Genomic DNA, 27,085 nt, shown 5'->3' on the forward strand with positions numbered 1-27,085 from the left:
CAACTGGTGAAATGTCAGGAAGTTATCTATTCCTGGGTTTGAACATGATGGCAATAATTATTAATAAACACATTGAATGAAAGGTATTTGGTAGGTTGTGTTGTTATCCCAACACCTGCTTCATTATCTGTTCCACTTAATATTTCTGTTAAGGCCTTGGAGGAGGAGTCTCCTCCAAGGCGTTGACAGGCTTGTCTCATGGCTTAAGTGCCACTCAGTGTTTAACACCCGCTCAGGGCGGCTGTCCTACTCCTGAGTGCCTCCTCCTCCTCCAACCAGCTTGCCTGTCTGTCCAGCAGCCAGCCAATCAACTTCCATCCCCCACCCCTGACCACCCCCTCATCCTTCCACTTCTCTCCAATGCTTGAAGGCTACAAATCTCAGCTGCGTGAAAGCTTCCCCTGGTGGTGAGTTCCCTTCAAGGGAGCCTCCAGCCTGCAGCCTTTCCAGGTCCTAGAGGGTGGGAGAGGCCATCCGCAGAGTTCTTCCACCCCCCATCCCCCAGTCTAGCACCCGTTGTGTTTCTGAATATATAAATATATATAATTTAATCTTATTGCTAGGATAGAGATACAAAGACATCTGAGTTTCAATTAATCATCAGTGCCCCCTCCCCCCACAATAGGATAATAACACTCTGCCTTTTAATTATCCACGTTGAAATTACCAGTACCGACATGGCAGCCTACAGGCATCTAAGCTTAGATTAATTCCTTTGCTCCGGCAATTGATGCTATGTGGTCTCTCTAGTATCCCAGCTTGATATTCCTTTTAAAATTTTCATTGAGATGTAGACTGGACCAAAAAATAAATATAAAAAATCTGCTTGACAAGGGACAAGATAAGGACATTCCTCCTTATCTTGACATTGACAGCTTTGGAGTGTATCTGTTGACAGCAATAATTGAATTTTGCCAGTTTCATATTTTCTCGTACATAAAGAGCATGTTGGCTCTTCTTCCATGACCTGGATCATCCATAGCATCTGGGCCTGGCTGTTAGAATATGCAAGATTTGCAGCATGCATGATTTAGCAGCTTCTGCAGAACATCTTCCTGGGTTCATTAGAGGAGATGTATATTTAGCATAGTTAGGTTAGGAACTTCCTGGAATTTTTCAAATACCTCTCCTCCAGTGTCCTGATTGGCTCATTGGAGACTTCCTGCTCCTTTGAACATACTTCCTCTCTGATTGCCTCCTAAACAGACAGAATGTCAGCCAGAGACAATGGGACTGTAGGACTCTCCTCTCTCTCCCTCTTTCTATACAAAGGTGTTTCTTGTCACAATAAAACTGTTTTATTATTTTAGCTTGGTGCTGAATTCCTCTCCTGAATATCTAAGCTCTGCTGTCACTAACAGGAGATAGGATAGTGGAAATGACTTGAGGTCTGAACATAGGACCTACGTGCCCTTTTGTGTGTGCAATCAGCGCTATCCAGTGAATTTGTAAATACCCCCACTAAAACAACGTAAGAGCCTCTTGTGGCGCAGAGTGGTAAGGCAGCCGTCTGAAAGCTTTGCCCATGAGGTTGGGAATTCGATCCCAGCAGCCGGCTCAAAGTTGACTCAACCTTCCATCCTTCCGAGGTCGGTGAAATGAGTACCCAGCTTGCTGGGGGTAAATGGTAATGACTGGAGAAGGCACTGGCAAACCACCCCATATTGAGTCTGCCATGAAAACGCTAGAGGGTCATGACCCGGTGCTTGCACAGGGGATACCTTTACCCTTTACCTTTACTAAAACAACAAACTAAATGAACATGTGAAAAAAGGAATGGGAAGGGAGGAAAATGGATTGAAAAACAGAATTTTCCAATAGTGTCACAGTGCATAAAACCCTTCTTCGTAGCTGGTGAGTTACTGTAACAGCAGTGGGATAAAATTGCTCAAGGGGAAGGGTGTTTTCCTTGTTTAAGATATAAATACTGCTTGGATCTTGAAAGCACGTACCTGCAACATTGAGCTGATTTTCACATGAGCATGACCAAGCACCACTAATGACTCTGGCTTATGTGCAAGTCCAGCAGACTAGTAAATTATGAGCATGTGCCAACAGCGAAATGTTCCCATTTTGCAAGGTCAAACCCTCTATGACACATGTCTCATTTTGAATTGTAAACAAATGGTCAAGGTAATCATATGCATGAGAAGCTCAAAGCATGAAAGGGAGAATAGGTGTTGGGAACAAAGTCCATTTGATTTTTAACATCTTATCTTCAACCATTCTTAGTGCTTAAATGGTTTAATCAGCACTCTACCTCATTGAGAACTGAGACAATTGATGTGCAAGCCAGAGAGACGAATCACACTTCCATGAGACAGGAGGCTTAGCTTTGACTGCTGGGGATATGAGATATGTTTGCCACTGAAGCACAACCTTGCAGAAAGGATGCTTGGATCCTGAACAAACAACTGTAAATTTATTGCTTTTTAAAAAGTCATCTAAAAATAGGATCTCCGCGTATCAGTGAGGCTGATGCAGAAGCAGGCTTCAGAATTATGTTAAAAGATAAGAGTCTCTTTCCCAGGGATGTGTACTTTGTTAATCCTTGTGAATGGTGGTGTTAAATGAAGTAGGCACTTCCATTTTCTCTTCTATGTGATGGCTGTTGAGTTGTCAGCATTTCTGAAGGTGCAAATGACCCAGGATGACTGAATGGAGTAAAAACAAACGGACAAAAAAGAAATGTAGAGGTGATTGTGAGAAATCTGTCTTGTGGGAACAGCACTATCAGGGCAGTAAGGAGTCCAAGGTCACCCAACTGTGGAGAAGCAGGGAATCAAGCCAGGACCACCAGATTAGAAGCCACCCACTCCGCCTGGTCTTTGTTGTTGTTGTTTTAATTATTATTTTACTCATTTTCTTCCCAGTTAGAACTCAGAGTGACTTGCTTCATTCTTTCCTTCTTTATTTTATCCTCAAAACAACTTTGTAAGTTGGGCTAGGCTGAGTGTATGTGACTAGTTTATGGTCACCAAGCAAGCTTCCATGGCAAAGTGGGGAATTTGAACCTGGGACTCTCGTATTCTAATATGACACACTCCCCACTGCACCATGCTGACTCTCTGTTTTGCTGTTGTTGTTGTTTTTAAAATAAGGCATGAATCACAATTCAGTTGTACTTTACTAGTTTAGGTAAAACAAGATTTATATTTATATTTACATTTACATTTACATTTACATTTACATTTACATTTACATTTACATTTACATTTACATTTACATTTACATTTACATTTACATTTACATTTACATTTACATTTACATTTACATACCACCACTCTTGACTGTCTCACGGCGGTTTACAAAAATCCATGAAAACAGTAAAATCCCATTAAAACCCATTAAAAACATAGTTAAAACACAATATCAAGATGGCGGGTAATAAATATGTAAGTAGTTTTATAAAATCCTTCTGAATAAACCCTAACCTAACCCTAACCCTGTTGTGGGGAGAGGAAAGGGAAAGGGATTGTAAGCCGCTTTGAGACTCCTTCAGGTAGAGAAAAGTGGCATATAAGAACCACTTGCACCATCCCTGGAGGAGGATGTAATAAAATATTTTCTAGACAGATTTATTTTCAGTCATATAGAGCTAGACCCTTGGTCTGTTGAGCTCAGTCTTCTCTAATGTGACTAGCAGCAGTTCTTGAGGCTCTCAGTTCAGGCTGCCCATCACCTCCTACTTGGCCATTTTTAACTGGAGATGCCAGGGATTGAACCTGGGATCTTCTGCTTGCAAAGTCGATGCTCTTCCACTAAGCTAAAACACCTCCCTTTTGTTACATAACTGTTTTTTTAGAAGTCACTTCACATCCCTGATCTGGACTGTCAAGGATGTGAGACGAGTGATCCTGTGTCAGGTTTAATGTAACATGAAACAATTACACAATTTCTTTGGCTGAGGCCCAGGTTGTAATTAAACGGATGCTCTTGGCCTCCTTTCAAACAACTTTGCAGTAGCACAGAAAACCTAGGCTGGTACTTTGTCCAGAAGATGTAATCTGAGCAAAGCAATCACATTGTTGCTTTTCAGAATGCCAAACTCTGCACAGCTTTATAAAACCTATATCAGAGGTGGCCAAACTGGCTTTTCAGATGTCTAGATGGACATCTGAAGAGCCACAGTTTGGCCACCTCTGCCCTATATGCTTTCAGGGTGAGCTTTGCCATTCACACTAGCCTTCTGTGAGAACTAACCATAACAATGATGGCAGTACTGTCTCCCTGAAGACACCTATTTTGGTAACTTTTGCCCAATACTTAATTTCCTTGTCGCTTCCTTGTCTCTTCCTTCACAGCCACAAATACTGCCTTCCACTGTGCATTGACATAATTTCTTGGGTCACCCTGGTCCATTCATTTTGTGGGGATATTTTACAAACCGTGCATGTAGTTTATTGTTGCTCTGGCGATCCACTTTAGCAAGATAACACAGGCAGTAATATATCATCAGGCAGAGGCAAAAGCAGGTTAACATTGCAGGGAGGTGTTCTTGTTAATGGGTGAGGAACAATACTAGTACAGTACCCTTTACTGTGAACCACTAGAAATCAGAAAGGAACAAGAAAGCTTTTATATTCCCCAGATCTTATCATCAGGGTGGATGCTCAGGTAAAAAAGGAATGTGTAGAAGAGAGAACATGTTAGGATACAAATGCACATGGAAAAAAAAACAAACAAAAACTTGGATCCCACAGAGAATTTCTCTACTATTTCTACTAGGGATAATTTTTTAGCCCTGTTAGGCTGGATTTCATTGTCAAGGTCATTCTCAGTTTTGGAATGATCTTCAAACTGAGGGCCATCGAGGTCTAGCAAGCAGTATATGTGTGTGGGGTAGATTTAGTAGGACAGAAGGCTGATTTTCAGGAATGTTTCTTGCTTTTCCCCTTATTAATATTGCAGCATTCCAGAGGCACAATATTGCAATGTCTGGTAAAAACTATAGAGCTGGTAAAAACTATAGAGACCATGGGAAATTCCTACGCTGATCCAAAGTCACTTACCTATCCCAGAGATGTCATTTGCTCTGCCTTCCCCACTTTTCTTTAGCCATTCTATTGTGTGCTGGTGAGAGACGGTGTGCCAGTGGGAATTTACCCGTTATTTATTTATTTATAGTTTGATTTATATACTGCCATTCTCAGAAATTCTGGCTCATGGCAGTTTACAACATATATAATAAAATAGTAAAATCACAATTCAAAAAAACAACAACCCAATAAAACATCCTAGTATTGCACAAATAATAATATATACAAATCACAACCCTAATTGTAAATCATTGTAGGCTGCCCACTGCAAAGGAAAGTGGGGGTATCAATGAAGTAAACAATAGTAATTTCCCCCTGATGTTTGCATACCATTCTCTCTGTGAATACTGGGGCTTTTAAATAAGTCCCATAAGGGAATTTGGGAATATTACACCCATGTGCCGCAGCCTACTGTTAGCCATTAAACAACGATACTGTTTTATGGACAGGGATTGTATTTTTGCATACAAAGATGCTAGTTTTGAGTGGGCTTCGGTAATTTTTCTTTGTTCCAGAGTTGAAGAAGAGAACAATTGTCTTCTGTTGCTACATAGAAACAGAAGCTAATAATACAAACATCCCTTCAAAATTAGCCCTTTGTGTGTTGCAAAACATGTTTTCAGCACTCAAAGACTTCATTTCAAAAGCATGTCTATTCTTTTTGTGAGTGTGTTGCAGAATAGTTGTTTTGTGTTGCAGAAGAGATTTTGTGTGTCTGTGAGTGTGTGGCAGAACACCCTCATAAAAACAAATCAATAGAAATCCCTTCAAAATTAGGTCTTGGTGTGCCAGAAAATAAAGAAAAGAAATTCATCTGTGTGTGTATTTATTATTTCTTTTGGCACTCGGAAGCTGAATTTTGAAGAGGTTTCTTTATGTTGCAAAGTGTTGGTGCATGTATACTTACCATAGTTCCTCTATATATTATGAAAATGGCCACCTGGGCTGTCCTGTCCGGGTGCTGTCCCGGACAGGAACCTCCTGTCTGGCCAGCACTTCCCATCCAGCAGGCCAATCCGGAGGTTCCCAGCAAAGCTGGGCACGTCCGGATTGGGCTGGCCCCTGGAGCGCCCACCTCCTTGAGCTGCGTGCCCAGCCTCGCCACCAGACATTTCCTGGCTGGTAAGGAAGGTGAATCCATGGCTCCCAGGTAGCTCTGTCCCAGTGGGGCTTGCCCTAGCTGCAGGAGGATTCCCTTCCCTTTGGGCTGCAAAGCCCTCTTGTCGCCTCGCAGAGCCGGTGATAAGGCTTTCCTGCCCAAAGGGAAGTCTTTCAAAGCCCATTTTTAAAATGGACTTTGATACTAGTATATCTCATAATAAAAGGATTCTAGCTTTACAAGCTAACTTGGACTCCCTGAATTTTGAACTTCTATCTCCCCTTTTGGTGATCATGCAGTGGGCTAAGGGGAAGGGGTTTTATTCTTTAACTGCTTGATGCTTGATTTCTCCTCAGAAGGTTGATAGAAGGTCATTAGAGTGACTCAGCAAGCACATAGAGAGAATAACTCCCATTCAGAATGGACATGGACAAATCTGGTCATTCTTATACAGTATTTGTTGGCGTATAAGACTACTTTTCCCTCCTGAAAAACATGCCTCCAAGCGGGGGGGTCGTCCTATACGCCGGGTGCACTTCAGTTGGGATAGACATAGCTGCCCATAGTGGCCCATAGTACTGTAATGTAATGTAACAAACTCTATATTTTGAGTGGAAATGTTGGGGGGTCGTCTTATACGCCCAGTCGTCTTATACGCCGGCAAATACGGTATTTAAAAAAAAGATTAATATGTTGTACATGAATGATCTTACGTGGTATAATATGGGATGAGCTGCCAAGATGCCATGAATGGCAGCAGAGGAAAAACAAACAAAACAGATGGCCATCAGCCTAACAGCGTGACATCATTTCTGGCGAAAAACAGGAAGTGACATCAGCCCTCTTTAGAAATCACTGGAAGTTGTGTGGTTTTATCACAGAGATTCAGGCAATTCTGGGTTGACACTGAAAGTGAAACGGCAGTCTCCCATGCCTTCACCCCCATTTCTTACTGGTTGCTAGGCTAAGCAGAGATTGAGGGGGGGCTTAATAACCTTTTGCTCTAATGATACCTTGCAGTAAATCCTAGCTTGCTTTGTCTATTGCCAGAAAGTCTGAGACTATCACAGTGTAATCTGGAGCAAAATTACTCCCCTTTAGGCCTGTTGACTTCGGCGCTAATCTCTTTCAATTCTGAGTGCTTATATGATACGGATACATTAGCTGAGAGTTTAAATATCTTTAGAGAAATGGAGTCCCTCCCCCCTTTTCCACTTCAGCGTTTTTAAGAGCATTTCTCAAATTGGCTCTAAAGTACTTCAACTTCTGTTTTCCCAGCGGGATGAGACCTGCTCGGAGTAACTAAAGTTTCCTTGTCTGATAAATAAAAAGATTACGGCAATAACTGCTGTCAGCATTTTTCTCATTTAAACAAATAAAGTTGACAAATGATGAAGTTTGGTGCAGTTCTGTTATGTTTAGTACATTCCAAGCAATTATTCATCCTCCGCCGGAGTTAGTCTGTCAGCTGCTAAACCACCCAGCAGTGCAAAAAGCTCCTTAGCATAGCAGCACCAGAGGCAAAATTCCGTATTCTTTGCGGCCGGGCTGGATGACAAAGGACGATTCTAATAATTTGCACAATAATTTAAAGGGCCAGTTAATGGCTGCAAATTGGAATTGCAGAAGGTATGAGGGAACAATGTTGGCTTTCCGTTATAACGCATCGGTTCGTCCACAAATTGATTACGAGGTTCTTGCCATGTAATAGCCGGTATCCCCCCCCCCCCGGCATAAAACAGCTGAAGTGTAAGAGGGTAGAACAGGTTTCTCTAGCGAATATGCCCACCCTCTAACTTCATTATTATTTTTTCCCCAAATAACTAGACACCAAGTGATAGTTGCAAAAAAAAAAAAAAAAGAGGGCGTTATAATTTAAACGATGTTTAGATTCATGGAGTTTTCACCTTCAGATCCTCTCAGGGACTCTCTGAGGAAAGTTAATGGTAAACTGTAGGCCAACAAATGGCTTTTTATGGATAAATTGAAGTCAGGGCAGTTTTGGGGGGGGAACACACCCTGAAAAGGTCCAACAAGGAGGATAGTTGTGTCCCCGTGAAGACTTTTGCTGGTAGCCTTAATTGTCACTCCATCCCTGATGGAATCCAATGTATGACTTACACCTACTTCAGAATGAGGTGGCAGAATGAAATCAGTCGACGTGCAGAAAGATGCCTGTAACAGAAAAACCTGATGGCAAAGTTTTCAGAAAAGCACATCAAGGGTACACGATCGAGCCCAGCTCATTATGCGCTGTGCTGGTTTTCTACTTTTATAGGGGAGTTTTGCTTTTTTATTTTTTTTAATTTGTTTCTAAATGGGATAGGCTTTGAAAATGTGATCCTACCCCTTTATTCTGAAATGAATGAGCCCATACTGTTGATATATAAGCTGCCTAAGGAGGTGGTGAGCTCCCCTTCACTGGCAGTCTTCAAGCAAAGGTTGGATACACACTTTTCTTGGATGCTTTGGGCTGATCCTGCGTTGAGCAGGGGGTTGGACTAGATGGCCTGTATGGCCCCTTCCAACTCTATGATTCTATATAGAGTGCCATCATTTTCCAGCAGACGTATGACAAGCCCATAAGGGGTTTAAGGCAGGAGACTGATAGAGGTGGCCTTTTTCTGCATTGTGACCCTGGGATTCCCAGGTAGTCTCTCATCCACATATTAACCGGGGCCAACCCTGCTTAGCTTCTGAAATTTGATCACATTGGACGAGCTTGGGCCATCCAGATCAGGATGAGTTCCTACCAGCATTTTAGAATCCTCCTTCGTCACGTTGCTGATCACAATGACCAGGCCTGCATTCATTGTACTGTACTGCGTTGAATATGATAATTACTGTACAGGGCAAGTAAATCAGGTGTCACACACACGTTCATCCTGTTTTTCTCTCAGCCATATAACACTTCTGCAGCACACTCCTTCACCAGTGAATTACTAAAACACCTATTTTCTGTGTGTTGACTTGCAGCTAGATAATTTACAGAGGGATCTGTTCATGTGAGAAGTGGTAGAGAAAAACAATTAAGTTATTTTAAATGGCACGCAAAAAAATGGGAGAGACCAGAAATCTTCCCAAAAGAGGGATGTGGCCAAATTGGTAGCGCCCCCCCCCCACCAATTCTGATGTTGGTTTTCCTTTGTGGGACTCAAATCTGCAAGTCTTTAATTGTCTTCCACTGCATCTTGGGTCAGTAGATACCATCATATTTTGTGTCAGGTGTATAACTTGCAAAATGGAACACAAGAAACAAAGAACACCAGCAATGAAAATGGGAGCATTGCCGTCCCACAAGATATTTGTATATGCAGGTCCCATAATTCTCGGGATAGCTTTTGAGGGGTGATTGAAAAGGATGTCCGATTCCTTTTTCACTAGCCAAAAGCTGTTTGAATACAACCCTAGACTTGCTTAACTATGCATATTTTCTCCCTTGTATTTCCCCAGCTCTTCTATTCCTATATTGCCAAAGGGAAATGCTTAATGAAGTGTATCCCCCCTACCTTTCTTTGCAGCTGCTGTCCTGCTTAGTACACCCCTCAAGGTTGCTTAAAAAAAATGCATGTCCTACTTGGGGGAGGGTGAGTTTATTCATCCCCCCCCCACACACACACACTACTAGATGCTTTTTTTGTTGTTCTTGTTGCTGTTGTTCAGCTGAAAGTTTTTAATAGGAAAGATTTCCAGCATCCATTTGTGATTTTCCATCTCCCTTTGTTTTCTCAACTGTTGCAAAAGCCAGCTGCATCACACATCTGTTCTGCATAGTAAGGAAGGCTGGGGTTTGTCTACACTGATGTGTATTCTAGCGGTTAGTACGTTTTCAAATGCTGTTGCGTGTTGGGGGAGAATGTCTGCATCCCTTTGTTATTCGGTCTAATGACCTGCGTAGGTCATCATGACTTTTAGAATGCCAGAAATAGCAAACTTGGTCAGTAAACCCATTGGCAGCCTCCACCCATATGCAATCTTCCTGAGGCTTGATGTCTCCTAGCTGTGCTCTGCTCCTTGAAGCCACATTACCTTGTGGGGGAGGGTGGAAGACTAGTGAGTCAGGGATTTCTTGCCCCCCTCCCCGACCTACTGAACTCACCATCTGGCTTTCCAACATAGCGTGGACCATGATTTTATACACCCTTCACTGGGAGGTTAAACTGCACTGAACAGAATGACACTTACTTTTGCGATGACTCATTTAGGATTGAGCCTGCAAACATGTTTTATGGTATATCTAAGGGGGACTGTCATTTGTACTGAGTTATATTGCTGCTATCGATTTTACGGCGGGTGAGACTTACATGGATGTTTGTTTTAAAATGGACTTTTACGTTAAAATACCGTTAGGATTACTGCGAGCGAATATTCTAGTTAAGCCTTCCTCCCCATTTTATGCTATTACATTACATCATGTAATTTTATACTGATTTGTTAAACTGCCTTAGATCTTAGACCTTCTGTTTTGAAACAGAAAGGCAGGATAGAAATTACCAAAAGAAAAGAAGGCAAAGCGTTGCGGAAAAAAGCAGATTCTTCGTCAGTGGTGGGAGAACCGGGGTATCTTTAGTGGCCTGTGACCATTAGGGGACCCAGCAGCTCTTTCGTACTTCAATGGCTGACAATTCTAGGACGAGAGGTTTTATGTTCCTCTGCAAGGCATGGAACTGCAGCAGGTGCCTTTGGCAGGGTGCAGCTCAGATTACACAATAGCTCAGTGACTTCTCTCACATTCACAATGAAAATGATGTTAAAACTTACTCCCTTGCTCCCACTCCAGTGGAAAGGGTCACTGAAAAAAACTGCTGTAGGTGGAAATGTGTTTGCTGTCCAAGCTGTATGATTGCAGCTGTTTGACTCAATTCAGGGAGCCACACCAAGGATGGGCGAATGGGGTTAAGGTCTTTGGACTTCAAGGTCAAAGGAGAGACTGCAGCACTGGATATGTAATGCACTATGTTCTTTGCAGCAGAGAAACTGTATTTATCAAAGGTATTAGCTGTGAAGAGGAACATCATCCCTTCTCAAAGCAGGCAATGGTTCTCCTGACATGATGCCAGTCATCTGTTAGCAAGTATAGCAATCACATTTTTTTTTACTATGGACACTACTGGAGATGCTACCAAAATCTATTCTCTGGCTCCAGGATATGATCTTTGAAGGCTCGTGACCAAGTCCAGAATCATAACCCTAGTTCATCTCTGGCTGTGAATTCAAATTAGAGACCTTCATTGCCTTTCTTCCTGAATAGACAGTGTTTGCCAGCTAACTAGCCAAAGCCAGGTAAGACGAGGATCTAGCATCCAAGTGTTCTGCAGCCTCATGATATCATGATTCAGACTCTGGCCTGAGACTCTCATCTAACTCTCTGGACTGCCAGACCATTGTGTGCTTTTCTCTTCTCCTCTTGTCTGCTGTGTTCTCAGGCTGAGCCCAGCTAGACTCACACTCACTGTTAAGTATTTCGATAACTGCATTTCTCAGGATGCCCCTTTGCATGTGAACCAGGGACGGATGCCATCACTAGACATTTCTTATCGATATGTGTATTATGCAATTTTGTAGGAAAAAATAATACATCTCTGAAAGAAAGAAAAAAAAAAGAACTTCTGTACTAATTAATTGGGGGCACCTTTCTAATCAATCACAATTGACTAAATGTTGGAGCCCTAAGCCAAACGAATAATTCAGTTATTAAAAAATGGCAGCCTGGAAATTAAAAACGATCGCCTTCAGATGAAAGCTGGGTGGGATTAAAAAGGTCAACACATTTCTAAAAGCAGCAGCACTTCCCCACCCCATCCCAAACAGGAATGAAACCTAGACCGATTATGCATGGGGAGGAAAGGCTGGGCTGGCATTGGCATGCCAGTGGGGCTAATCCCCACTTGCACATGACATTGCCGCCATCCTGCCCCCCTCCCAGCCCCAACTTGCTGTAGGGCTTCTGATGGCCTGCTGCAAGGGAATGTTGATTTTCCAGTGTTTGCTGCAGCTGACATTTGAGGCTAGGTGAGGGCATACACAGGCCTGCCCCCCACCTACAGTGTCCCCATAGGACACAAAATGCCCCATTTGGCTTCATAGTGCTGCAGAGCTGAATGGGGTGTTTGTACCCCCCACAATGGTGAGAGAGTGGCATGCCACTCTTCTGTCATAGTGTGGTGAGCCCCCGTGCACCCCCAGCTGCTGCTGCTGCAAGGTACAGCAGCACCTTTCCTCCTCAGTTGTATGTGTATATGGACCATTCTGGGGCAGACCATGTTTGATAGGGGATGTTCTTTCTCGTGCGTATATGGGAATCAGCAGTGGCCTGGTGTGGCCACTGCCATGCATTATCAGTCATAGACAGCCAGCTTGATGTAGTGGTTCAGAACAGCGGCCTGTGATCTGGAGAGCTGGGTTTGATTCCCTGCTCCTCCACATGCAACCAGCTGTTGTGGGGAGAGGAAGGGAAGGTTATTGTAATCTGCTTTGAGATTCCTTTGGGTAATGAAGAGTTGGGTACAAAAAACAACTCTTCTTCTAGTCCCTTCGTTGGGAGGGATTTTATTTTGAAGTATGGTTCTACAGAAACATTTTTTTTTTAAATTTATGAAATCATCCTGACCTCCAGCTATGGAACTGAATCCAAGCTGAATCTCAGAATCGATTGACATTGATGCATTTTAACTGAACCCAAGGCACACATCTCTTAATGGCCTCGAGCCTGACACAACATTGACTAAATTCTATAAATAAAAGTGATGTTCAAAATTTTAAAAGTTCAATGTTCTTTTTGAAAATCGTTCTCCCCTCCCCTTGTTTTAGGGAGTAAGGCTGAAGAGAACATTGGAGAATGCTGGGGGAGGACCTAGAGCAGGGGTAGTCAAACTGTGGCCCTCCAGATGTCCATGGACTACAATTCCCAGGAGCCCCTGCCAGCGAATGCTGGCAGGGGCTCCTGGGAATTGTAGTCCATGGACATCTGGAGGGCCGCAGTTTGACTACCCTTGACCTAGAGTGTTGGGAACATTGGCTCTCTGCATTTAACATGACCCAAGTACTACAGCTACCTTCAAATAAGTACCAAGAAAAACACTAAATAACTGAGCTCTGGGCTGCCTTGGAATTCCTAAAGGCTTGCATTTCTTGTGGCGAACTGGGTGTAGATGATTCCCCCACCCCCACCCCAGTTGGAAATATCTGAGCTGTGAAATGTAATTCACAATCTGAACTGCTCCTCAGAGGCTGAGCTTTTTGAAAAGCATAAAACGCTCAGTCAAAGCACAAACACATTAGTACCTGCCTGGATTCTTTTATTCATGAGCCTCATCTCGGTAAAAAACGAAACACACATAATAGCCCTTGTGATTTAAGACCTGAGGTTCATCTCTGCCAACGTACCATTTGCCAAATCAGCAAAATGGCTCCCTTTGAATTCTCACGAGCGCGGCCTAAAACTCATGGCAAATCAGCAATAAAAATTCTTTCTCCAACTATTTTTGGTTCTATAAATTTCTGCCCTGTATTTGTTCATTAATTGCATTTTAATCTCTTAAAGTGTTTGAAGATCATTTCAGTTGCCTGTTAATACTTTTTTTCTGCTTGGAAAAAACAAACGGAGACAGAGTAACTGGAAACATACAAACTGTTCCAAAGGTGGCCACATCATCATTCATTTATAGAACGGCATTTCACTCACTGTCCCCTGCTGTTGGGGAGAAGCAAGAAAAGAAAAGAAAATCAGAAATGAAGTCAACAAGTGCTGTATGTTTTATGCTACATTAATGTCAAAAGAATATTTGGAAACTCGAGTTTTATCTGTCATGTCAAGGATGAACTTCATGTTTCCTGGGAAATCTTCTTCCACTGAATCATAACATTTAAAACACTGAATTGAAACGTTCAGTTTGTGTTGCTGTATTGTGTCGTATCGTTTGTCCCTTAGTCAGATATTCCTGAAACAGATCTGGTATCACTTTAATCAACGAATGCCTTTCATAAATATTTTCCCCTCAAATTAGTTGTCACAGAATGTCATTCATTCATTCATTCATTCATTCATTCATTCATTCATTCATTCATTCATTCATTCATTCATTCATTCATTCATTCATTCATTCATTATATCTGTATACCACCCTCTCCTGAGGCTCAGGGCGGTTCACAGAGAACATAAACAATACATTGAACTTGTTCCACATCAGAAAAAAATATAATACAGTACAACAGTGATAATAGCAAGAGTAATAACAGATAACAGTTTATCAAGGTAACAATCAATAGGTCTATGGTTAGGTTCAGATACATGGATTGCTGAGGGGGGGGATTCAGGGGCCCGGTGGTGTTGCAAATTTTGGTTGGCCTCAACCAAGTGCCTGGAGGAAGAGATCCCTTTTGCAGGCCCTGCAGAACTGTTTTAGGTGATGCAACTGTCCTGAGGGTTTATAATGTTACGTGCGTGACAGACCAAAGCAGGTTTAGAGTTGTTCAACCACTTTTCAAATAATTATACTTAAAAAGAAAAGTTTGTGTTTGAGCTGGAATGAAACTAGTGTTCCAAACAACTGATGAAGATGAACTGAAACCAACACCAAATTCCCAAGGATTTGAAATCTAGGCTTCAACTACAAAAATATGTGAAGGAGCAGTTTACCTGAGTGATTTTGATGAGCACAGGAGAAGGAAACTTTGATCAGCTTAGAGCTGACAGAGGGGTCAGAAGTCACTCAGGTTTGCTCTATTCTCTATTAGCAACACTGTCCATATCTTTGTGGCCTTGCGGTTTTGATATGAAGACTGTGGGTTCTGTGGGTTCTGCCCACAGCACTCCTCTTCCTGCTCTCGTGCATGCTAAATGAAATCCAAATGTCCTGAGCCATGGCCATGGTCTTCATGCCAATTGACTTAATAGTATAATTTCCAAGCACAGTTTCTTTCTGCTAGTCTGAAGCTCTTAACAGGTTTTTTTCCAGCAGATATGAAGGAACAAGGAATAATATTAATAAGAAGAACTGGTTCTTATATGCCGCTTTTCTCCACCCAAAGGAATCTCAATCCAGCTTACATTTGCCAGATACCCTGTGAGGTGGGTTAGGCTGAGAGAGTCCTGATATTACTGCTCGGTCAGAACAGCTTTATGAGTGCTGTGGGGAGCCCAAGGTCACCCAGCTGGCTGCATATGGGGGAGTGGGGAATCAAATTTGGCTCACCAGATTAGAAGTCTGCACTCCTAACCACTACACTAAGTTGGCTCACAAGTTGTGCTATGGAAGCTTTGATGCAGATATCATGCAGGTGAAAGAGCTGCTGTTTGCTTGTTCCATTTCAATCCAGACCTGTATTTATCACATTAAAAATGATGTAAAAATGCTAATGAATGGGGAATCCAAACAACAAAATGGCTGAAATGAACAGGCATCCAACGACAGCATACACAGAATGGGAATGAAGATGGCATATTCATAAATCTCTATTATCTTTTTACAAAGGGGAAAAAAACAGAGTGGTGGCTTTCTGCAGGCTAGATGGGTATCAAGATATCATTACCATAATGTGACGCTAGACAGCTAACAAGGGGGTCTACCTCTCAAAATGTTGAGAACAATGACTAAGTGAAGCTGATGCCATAGAAAAGATCAGAGGAACTTTATTCATTTTCTCTTTGGGTCCCTAAATGCTAAAGGAGATAGGATATTGGGTTTCAGACATCAAATCTTGTCTGGCCATGAAGTTCATTGAATAGCCTTGGGCAAGCTATTCATTACCTGTCAACAAGAGGCTTTTTCAGCTGTGGAATTTGGATGGAAACCCAAAGAAATGTTGGCACCCTTTAACACCTCTCCTAGCTTCATCTATGGCCCTTCGTCATGCTTTAATCCATTACTCTTGAAGGTTCCCCCCCCACCTGATTCTGCCATAGAAACCACAATAGACCTCCTCTCTTTCTTGCTGAAGGCACAGGCTAACTTTGAATGCCTTTCAGGAATGAAATAGCCAGCTTTTAATGCCTGAGATTGAACGGAAGCAATTTTACGGAATCGAGGTTTATGAAACTAACAACAAAAAATTGTCCAAAGTGCAAATCAGATTTATTATCCAGAGTGAAGGTAATGATGTCGTTTTGGCTTCAAACTCTTTACGCCTTTGAATCAAGAAGGAACAACAAGTCCCAACAGTTTCAATTGTATAATATGTTCTTCACAACTTCCCTAACACCATTCATTAATGCCGTGTTTCCTTTCGTTGTTCTCTAGACAAATTCCTTGGAGCTTCTGAGACTTGCTCCAAGCTGAAAGTTACAATATCAAGCCAGTAGATTCAAGCTTTGTTCTGGAAAATACTGGCTAAAACTTTAGTTAGAGACTCAGTGGTTAGAGCATGCAGAATCATGCCGAATCGGAGCCAGTCCCTGACATGTCCAGCTAAAACGGTCACATAATGAAATAACTCTTTGACTGATTATGCACAGGGCAAAAAGGCTGGGCTGGTAGCGACAGGGCAGCAGGGCTAATCCCAGCCTATGCATGATGTTGCCACCATCCCAGCCCCGGCCCAAATCAGGGCCTTGGGTGGCCTGTTGCAAAGGAATGCAGACTGTGTTTCCATGGCGGCTAGCAGAGACCCAGCTGGGACAGGCCAGTGCATAAGGGAAGAGCCCCATAAAATATCCCATTCAGCTTTGCAGTGCTGGGGAGCCAAACGGGGCATTTCTATACCCCCACATCTTGCTGTGGAATCCCCATGCCCCCTGCCCCCCTCTGCTGCCACCCTGAGGAGCGGTGGACCTTTCCCAGGCCAGAGTTGTGCATGCACACACAAAACTCCAGGGTGGACCGTGTGCCCCAGCGTGGCCACCACCATGCATAATTGGTCTTTGGGATGTGAAAGATCGCTTCCTTGAAACCCCAGAGAGCTACTGTTAGTCAGACCAGTGGTCTGACTCAGTGTTTGTATTGTCTGCTTATATCAATTTGCAAATTTAAGTTCAGCCAAGCTATTTGTCGTCATCACGCTGAACCATCTAACAAGCAGTGTGCATTTTTTTTTCAGTCACGGGAAGGCTTGTGTTGTAGCATTAGGCAAATTAATTCAATGTGTTTTAAAATGGTATGCAACTAGACTTGAAGAGCTCTTCCAAAAATCTGTTGACAGTGAGAGGTATCAAGAGTAAAGTCCCCTTCTCTTTTTATGTCCTGAATAAACCTTAAACACTTTTTCTGTGATAGTCTCAAAAACAGCAACGGTATTCATGCCTGAAGGGGAAGTATTTGTATCATTCACTGTAAGAGAAAGAGCAGTCTGCACAGTATTTAGTGGGCATGGCACCTGCATTTTCTGCAGTTTTCCTGTCCATATCTGTATCTAGTGATGATTATTCCAAGCACACTTGGAGCTTGCACATGGACCTGCTTCCTCAAAATCAAACTCCGCATTGACCGTTTACGCACTGGGAACTTCAGTGCCCCAGCTCCCTTGCGGGAGCACAAATTGAGGGCGGATGAGGTGCCAAATGCTCCCCTGTGTGGGTTCAGGAAGAGGTGGGACAACCTGCCATGACTCCGGAGAGCCAGTTTGGTGTAGTGGTTAGGAGTGCGGACTTCTAATCTGGCATGCTGGGTTCGATTCTGCGCTCCCCCACATGCAGCCAACTTGGTGACTTTGGGCTCGCCACAGCACTGATAAAACTGTTCTGACCAAGCAGTGATATCAGGGCTCTCTCAGCCTTACCCACCCCACAGGGTGTCTGTTGTGGTGAGAGGAATGGGAAGGCGACTGTAAGCTGCTTTGAGCCTCCTTTGGATAGGGAAAAGCGGCATATAAGAACCAACTCTTCTTCTTCTAATACTCCAGTCTGCAGCCCGGCATGAAACCTCCAGTGCGTAAGCGGTCAATGTCAGTGAGATTTATTCCTAACCAGAGTCTTTGTGGATACACAGACAGAGATTCCTGTTTCACTTTCCATTGCCTTCCCCAGATCTAAAGTATATTTCCTATGAAAGCAAACTGCTTGTCTTGCCAAGCTCTGAGGGTCCCCAGAGTTACTAGAGCACCTAGAATGGGGTTCTCTTAGTCCTTTACTCTTAGTGGCTCTGTTCTCTACCAATTAGACATAAAGGCCAAACTACACTTGGGATTTATTGGATTCCATGTCTCTTTGTTAAGGCTTCAGAGCAGCCCCTTGGAGCCCAATTTTTTAACCCTTTTCTCCCAACACTGTGACTCCAGTGCAATTCCCCTTCCTCTTCATGGAGTTTTCAGTGAGAACAAAGCGGCTCACTGCTTGTGCTGTTTTCAGCCCAGGCTGGTTTATTAACAGCTTTTGTGTTTTATATTTTTTCCCGTTCACTTTGTAAGTTGGCTCAAACAGGTCCTCCGGAGAGGCAACATGAAGTTGAAAAAATGAGCAGAACTGTCTTATAAATTTTACTCTCTTACTTTACTTTTAGTCTTCTGTTCTCACAAAAACTCACAGTGTTTTCTTGATTGTGCAATCAAAAAACAGGAGATTCAATAATCAGATGCATTAGGGTTTTAGGAGTCTGGAACCACTAGGGAAAAAAACCTCTCAAGCTTAGCTTAGCAGGATCCAGAGGTGGTGCAAACATTCCATAACAGGATCCTATTTCCAGTAGGTGATATACATCTGTATAGACCACATTCCCTAATAGTTTAGTTACAAAGCAAACATTCTTGTAAGGCAAAATGTTTTGATTTCATTTTGCAGTTTTCATTGGACCACTTCGTTTCTCATAGTAAAAAGTATATGGAATGCATAGCATCAAGTAGCACATTCTCCATCCCACCTATTTTCTGTGCAAGAGAGCATGCCTTGGCATATGGGTCCATGAACAGTGAAACTAGCATCCCTTCAGCTTAATATTTGTGAGACAGAAGGTGGCAGCAGATTTATTGCAGAGACATGCAAGGAAGAAAAACGATTGGCCTAAGATTTGTAGTTACCAATGAAAATGGTACAAAGTAATGAAGTTGCTGGGCAGATCTGGGCTGGAAGGTGTTTGGTGGACCCTAGTAATCCATAGACAGGCAGAGAGGGTTGATGGTCATGGTGTAGTCAGGGTTGCTAGAGGCTCCTTCCCAACATTTCTAGTACCAGTTGTTCAATATACCAGGGGTAGTCAACCTGTGGTCCTCCAGATGTTCATGGGCTACAATTCCCATGAGCCCCTGCCAGCAAACGATGGCAGGGGCTCATGGGAATTGTATTTCATGAACATCTGGAGGACCACAGGTTGACTACCCCTGCAATATACTATGGGAGAAGAAAGTGTCTTTGAGGATGTACAGGGTACAGGGTATTGTAGAACCTCAGGTTGCTTCCATAATTCTGGGTTTCCAAAGTGAAACGAGACTCATAGGCATGCTCTAATCTTTTTTCCTCCTCATTTCTAAATCCTATAGGGAGAGCTAAATACAAGTGCATGCCATCAGTTTCCCCTTATCATTGCTGGGCTGATCAGAAAGGGGGAAAGAAACAGCAGCCAGGTGCTTCTGCCCAGCAAGGTGATTCTTGATTGTTCTTGATTGTGTTGCAATGTTCTAATGGTTTTAATTTCACTCTGCAAACCACTTTGAAAACCCTTGTGTTGAAAGTACAGAATAACTGTGTGATGGATGCCTGTAGCGGCAAAGCCTTTTATGTGTGTTGATGCAGCCAGCATACTTCCAGAAGGACAGGTACCTACTGTGTTAGGCCTCCTTTGTAAGAAGGGTAATAAGATTGACCCCAAGAACTATAGACCTGCCAGTCTCTTGGATCTGGCCTCTAAACTTTGTATCTATTTTGTCTGGAATGAGAAATGTGAAGATAGTAGCCAAGTTATTTTAGTCAAGCTGGTACTTTAGTTCAGGGGTAGTCAACCTGTGGTCCTCCAGATGTTCATGGACTACAGTTCCCATGAGCCCCTGCCAGCGTTTCTTTAGCCCTTTTCACATAGGGATATCTCAGTTCACAGCCCTGTTCACATAGGGTTATCCCTGTTCACATAGCGTTTGCTGGCAGGGGCTCATGGGAATTGTAGTCCATGAACATCTGGAGGACCACAGGTTGACTATCCCTGCTTTAGTTAATACTCTTTCTTAGATAATTTGTCTCATAAATGTATTAATAGATGAACAATTTTTAATGTATCTCTTCTTGATGCTTCTATGTTTAGACAGTTTCTCTGTGATAGTATAAATATAGAAGCCCCCTTTTTTCTGATTAAAAAGCTGTGTCCTGATCCTTCTAAGAGATCAAGGGTGGACTTTCAGGAACCACTTAAAGAAGTGCAGATAATTAGTGTCTAGTTTTAAAATTCTTTTTAATTTGTATATCAATAAAGTCATCTAACAGTTATCATCTTTAGCCTCCCTCCCCCCTCAGATAATGGGAAATTGGAAGGTCACTGTATAATTATTAGCAAATCACAGGATACTGTGTTCAGTTACTGGCAAAACTGGAAACTATTGTTGTGCACAGTGTATTACTAATTACACAATTAATAATGTAATTGTACTAATTAAATTTCTGTGAAGGAATGCTTGGGGCCATAAATGGACACTGGAGAGACACAAGATCAAAGAACACCATTTTCAAAGTAATTATGGGTCTATTTTAAGGATAATGTCTTATGAAAGCTTCGTTTATCTGCAAGCGGATTATTTGTATCTAAATTCTGTAAACTTACATTAAAATTCCATTGTTTGCCATTTGGTGGAATTATCATTTGGTAGGCAAAATCACCAGTCCAACATTCTGAAGTGCAGAGAATTGTTCTTAGCTGGAACCATTGAAGCTTCCAGATCAGATACAAGGATAGCCCTGCATAAAGGGAGTCACAATAGCTTAGTATGGAGATGACTGTTGCATGGATCGCCGTGGCTAGGTTGGATACTGATAGATAGGGTGCTAGCTTCGGTGCCGGTTGTAGATGGTAGAATACCTGGCGGACCACGTTAGTGACCTCGTCCTCCATAGATAACAAGGAGTCCAGGATAATGCCCAGGCTATTGATGGTGGCTAAAGTTGTTAATTGAACCCCATGAAGGGCTGGAAGTAGTAGCTCCTCAACTGCGGAATGCCAACCAAATCAGAGGACCTCAATCTTAGCTGGATTCAACTTTCAACTTCTGGTTTCACCAAGAAATTCACTGGGTGACCATAGTCCAGTTACTTTCTCTTAGACTTTCCTACTTGATAGGATTGGTAAGCTAAGATAAAGGAGATAACTTTGTATGTTGTCCTGAGTTCATTGTCATGTTACTTGTGCAGTCCCACATGGGCATGCAAGCCAACTATATTTTTAGAAGCTCTGAAGATGAGACCATTTGGGGGTTCTTGTAGAAAGGTGGAGGTGAGCAGAGAAACCAAGCCATCTAGAGCTTATCTATTTTATTATTTTAACATGTCACCCTCTTTCTTCTGGAAACTCGAATGACTTGATATAATTCATAACCATGTGCTGACCTTAGCAATGAAAAAGCACTTTGCATCTTTTGTTATTTCTCTAGATTTTTACCTAGTTTGATGGCATGTGTTCAGGTTACCAGTGCATTGATTTATCATGCTTCCCTTTTACCGTGGGGCAGAACAGTGCCAAGAAATGTCGTCAATCTAGTGATGGAGTAATTTGAAGGTAGAGTAGAAAAGTGTCCAACTTTAGCTGTTATGCATGGATGGTATTGCAGAGCACTTTTTGATCAATACCATTGTCTTAGTGGAGGAGATATTCCTTGTTATGGAGAACTGTCGGTGTGGAGAACAGTCAATTCCTTCTTACGTATTTCACTGGTTTTTATTGCAAATTTTATAATAGCTTTTGCAAGCAAATTCTGTGAAAGTACGAATCTTGCTTCAAGTCCAATTAATTAGGATTTCTCCTGGTCAGTATCAACAAGGAAATTTCTTTTCATAATAGCTATTTTTTATCTCATAGCTCTGTATCAAGTGTGAAATTCCTTTCACTTGTCATGGGTTGCGCCTCTGGGAGAATGCTAATTGTGATTGATTGATATCCAATGGGGTTTCTTTGTATTCATAATCAGTTTTATTGTGTTGCTTTTGGCTGCTGATCTGTTGACTTGCTGGACTATGGTCACTTGTTGACCTAACACAGTCCTGCCTGCATTAACTTAAAAGGAAGTCCCATTGAGTTCACCAGAGTCATTCACTTGAAAATCATACCCATAACTTTCCACTAGCCAGTATTTCGTGTGTGCAGGCCTGTGTTTGGCGCAAAGCAAACTGACTTTTTTTTTTCTCTTTCAAACACCAAGCGTGCAAATGGGCGAGATCCAAGGCTGATATTGATGTGGTTCTGAATCATATCTCGGCACAGTAATGCTTTCCGCTCGTGTGTTCTGACCTAGTTGGCTGTTAGAATTTAATTAGCAGCCATATATTACTGTCAGTGTAATTAAAGCGTTGCCTCGATTAAAAAATGGAATTGTTTAATTAAAAAGAAAAGGTTTGGCTAAACTTAGCATTATGCCTGAGTAAGACATTCCCTATCAGCTAATTCTCCTGTATCTTTCCCATTCAGGCTTGAAGGTTCGGGAAGCATACATCAACGTGACAAGGCAGCAAGTGGAAGATTTCCACGGGCCAGAGGACTACTGGTGCCAGTGTGTTGCATGGAGCCACCTTGGGACTTCGAAGAGCAGGAAGGCTTCAGTCCGCATTGCCTGTACGTGGGGGGAAAGCGATTTCTAATGGATTACTAATAAAGCAGGGGTAGCCAAAGGGTGGCTCTCCAGATGTCCATGGCCTACAATTCCCATGGGGGGGAGAAGGCGTCCTTCGGGGCCCACCTCCCATTAGTCGAAGGACCACATGTGGTCCGTGGCCCACAGGTTGGGGATCGCTACCCTAAAGAGTTTCAAAGTGGCTTACTTTCATCTTCCCTTCTTTTCTCTACACCAGGCACTTTATGAGGTTGGTGGGGCTGAGAGTGTTCTGAGAGTACTGTGACTGACCCAAGGGCTACGTGTGGAGGAGTGGGGAATCAAACCCAGTTCTTCAGATTAGAATCCACCACTCTAAACCACTATATCACACTTTGTAGGATCAGGTAGGATCACGTATATGAATAGAAAGGTCGTAGGTTCAATCCCCAGTATCTCCCGTTCAAAGGACCAGGCAATAGGTGATGTGAACAACCTCATGCTGAGACCCTGGGGACTGGTTACCAGTTTTGAGTAGACAACATGGACTATAATTCAGCAATTAAGTACAGGGCAGCTTTATATGTCCATATATTGACATCCTGTGTTAGTCCTTTTGCTTGTTTCAAAGATTGGGAGCGGCTCACTGGGTCCTCTGGTTGAAGTCTTTCACATCACTGATCACCTGAACCCTTTGACTGGGACCTTCTGCATGCCAAGCAGCTACTCTATTAATGAGTCGCAGCTACTCCCCAAATACTCTGGCCCTTTCTTAGAGTTTCACCAAAACAGAACCCTAATCCACTTAAAACCAGTGTATTGAGAAGGACAAAAATACACCTTACTGTGGATGCAGCTTAATTTTGTCTTTAATACTGTTGTTGAGATTTCTCTTTCTCTCAGTTTAAATATTCATCCGTGGGTTTTATCTGGGTTGCTTTGAAGTGTTTATGGTTGCTTGCGTTTACTTGAAATACGCCCTGCAGGTGTCACAATAAACCCATGACAAAAAGAGAGAGAAGATGGAAATTGAAAACCTACTGAAATATGGCCGGTGATAAGAGTTTGCAGATGCTGCAGAACTGTTTAAAAGGAGGTGTCTGCTACATTTATTTGTTTATTTTGAAATTTAAGGAGACAGAACTGAAGAATACATGACAGGCTCCCCTAGCCCTGCAGTTCTGTCAGTCCTTTGGGATGTTGAAAAACATTTTGATCAAGGGTAGGTGAGAGATGGTATATTGTTTTAGTTCAGCTCTCACAATAGTATTATTGTGTTTCCAGATGGCACTCTTCTACATACAAATATATGCCATGCAAGTGTATTTATCCAGATGGGGAACCAGTGAGACGCAGAGATTTAACTAAGGCTATTCATTGGGTTGGATTTAGACCAAGGCATTCTTTTGATAGCCAAACTCGGATCTGTCCATGGTACTAGGCCTGGCTCTCCTATGGGTTGTGAAGCAGGGACACGTTCTCAGGATACGTCTTGGGGGGGTTTCTGTTTTTGTTCTCCTTTTAATCCCATCATTTATCTACATTAGCACAGTTATAGAGCTTTAACCAGTGTGTTTTCCTGTGCATTAACGGATTCATTATTGCACAGCAACAAGCTTTTTCAATTCCACAGTTGTTTTTAAAGCCAGACATTTATGCGCATTAGTGCAGAGCCATGGAATTTTTTAAAAGTCTTTTAATGCCATGATTTCTTTTTTAAGCCAAGCATTTATACGCATTAACATCTCAGCAAGGGGACTTAAAAAAAAAGAATTGTGTAGTGTGTGTCTGTGTATACATCAATGTGCAGGTCAAATCACAGCGATGGGATTGGCAAAAGGTTGCAAGCAATGTCCTTTCCCATGAAGCAAAGAAAAAAAAATGGAATCAACACAGCCGTATCAACAATGGATATGGAGGGGGAAAGCAAAAAAGAAAACAAAGAGGAGGAGGAGGAGGAGGAGGAGGAAATCTGGGGCTTTTTCTCTCTGGTTTTTGTACCCTTTCATATTGCAAATTAAACATCATGGGAAATGTGGCACTCCGATCTGAAGTGGCTCTTGTGCAAAAGGCCTTAAGAGCCACCTCCATCATAAGAGAAAGCACCATCCTTACTTGATAGGCCACAAGCTGGGTAGAAGGAGAGGCTGGCTTTATTTCCTCCTAGACAAGCCAACTGCTTCTTCTTTCCTGTCCCTCTTTTCTCCAGCTGGGTTTGCAGACCTAGAGTTTGCCATTAAGATGCTGCTGTTTTTATGATTATGATTATGATTAGACGTAGTAGTAGTAGTATTAGTAGTAGTAGTTTTTTGCACAAGGAAAAAATGTGGTACAGAATTAAGAGAGTGGGAGAAGACCACCATACAAACATAATCTGTGTTTCAACATGCCTAAGTGCCTTCCATTGCTACTTGTAATTACTTAAGGGCAAACCAAAAGAAAGTCACATCTTCCTAAATGTATCCAAGTCCATGGGTTTAGAGGAATGTAAACCTGCTTATACTTGCATGATCCACCTTGCAAGTCATCCTTTGTGTTTACCTTCAAGTGAACTTCCAGAAATTCTATGGATATTCTGTGGATAGATGAACGTGCTCTTTTTATTAATTTTTTAATTAATTGATAGGCTAAATTACTTCCATTTATAACTTATGTAGAGAAACTGGAGTGTGTCCAGAGGAGGTCTACAAAGATGGTGAGATGTTTGGAGACCAAGACATATGACGAAAGGTTGAGGGAGCTTGGTCTGTTTAGCCTGGAGAGAAAACAACTAAGAGGTGATATGATAACCGTCTTCAAATACTTGAAGGGCTGTCATATAGAAGATGGAGCAGAGTTGTTTTCTGTTACCCCAGAGGGTTGGACCAGAACCAGTGGGTTGAAATTAATGCAAAAGAATTTTCGGCTAAACATCTGGAAGAAGTTCCTTACAGTTAAAGCTTATTTCTCAGTGGAACAGGCTTCCTTGGGAGGTGTTGAGTTATCCTTCTTTGGAAGTTTTTAAGCAAAGGCTAGATAGTCATCAGACAGAAATGCCAATTGTGAGTGGGTGGGCAGGAAGGGATGTGCCAGTGCTTGTCTCTTGTGGTTTTTCCTTGCATATCCAGATGATTGCTAATTGCCACTGTGGAGTGGTAGGTGAATTTACTTCCAGGCCAGGCTGGATTCTGGAGATTTTTGATGGTGGGGGGATCATTTGGGCATGAAATTGTGGTCACTGTGGGTAGACAGGTAGTTGCGAGTTCCTTTATTGTGCAGGAGGTTCGACTAGATGGCCCTGGAGGTCCCTTCCAACTCTATGATAGGTAGGTAGACAGGTAGTTGTGAGTTCCTTTATTGTGCAGGAGGTTCAACTAGATGGCCCTGGAGGTCCCTTCCAACTCTATGATTCTATTATTCTAATCCTATCAAATTTGTTTAATATAGTTGAGGGACAAAGAGGAATATTGCAGTCTGAGCAGAGAAAACCCATGTCAGAAATGAGAATTTCCTATTTCAAACAGGGCATTTATGAAATTCAGCAACATCATTAACATATACAAGGGATACACTGACCCCTTGTCTACAATTTCTTTTCATTTTCTTAAAATAAATTGCCCACTTGAACATGGATGAGTGGGCCTATAAATGCATGTAGACCTGCCCAGGTTCAATCCCCAGCATCTCCATTTAAAAGCACCAGGCACTAGATGATGTGAAAGACCTCCATCTGAGAGACCATGGAGAGCTGCTGACAGTCAGAGCAGACAACACTGACCTTAATTGACTAATGGTCTGACCCAGTACAAGGCAGCTGCATTAGTGTGGCCTGGCTGATTCAGAATAAACCCACATTCATTATCAAGCCACTGAAAGCTTCTCTGTGCTCCAATAGTGACTTTTGTATGACAGGTGTTTATTGGAAACATTACAAGTGGACATTTCCTCAGAGCCAATAAGACATTTTGTACAGTTGTATGTGTGTTGTGTGTGTATACATACATACCTGTCTGTCCCCCTCTCCCCCTCCCTCCCTCCCTCCCTCCCTCCCTCCCTCCCTCCCTCCCTATCTATCTATCTATCTATCTATCTATCTATCTATCTATCTATCTATCTATCTATCTATCTATCTATCTATCTATCTATCTATCTATCTATCTACACCAAAGCTATGAAAAATGCCAGGTCTCACTGTATCAGAATGCATGTATACACATACACACATACATACACACACACACACACACAATTTCTCCTCCAACTGTCCATGTGTTGTTTGGATGCGTTCTGATACAGCAAGACCCGGCATTTTTCACAGCTT

At 42.4% G+C, this 27,085-nt stretch overlaps 1 protein-coding gene across 3 annotated transcripts in view; it reads left to right on the forward strand.

The window, feature by feature from the left end:
• Nucleotides 1-27,085, forward strand: part of UNC5D (unc-5 netrin receptor D) — a 365,178-nt gene that overhangs the window by 172,298 nt on the left and 165,795 nt on the right. For all 3 annotated transcript variants that reach the window (XM_077307138.1, XM_077307140.1, XM_077307139.1), the window contains exon 3: nucleotides 22,665-22,808. In XM_077307138.1, coding sequence (XP_077163253.1) covers nucleotides 22,665-22,808 — 144 coding nt within the window. The remainder of the gene's footprint in view (nucleotides 1-22,664; nucleotides 22,809-27,085) is intronic.

This window comes from Paroedura picta, chromosome 12 (assembly GCF_049243985.1).
Source record: "Paroedura picta isolate Pp20150507F chromosome 12, Ppicta_v3.0, whole genome shotgun sequence".
Classification (NCBI taxonomy): Eukaryota; Metazoa; Chordata; class Lepidosauria; order Squamata; family Gekkonidae; genus Paroedura; species Paroedura picta.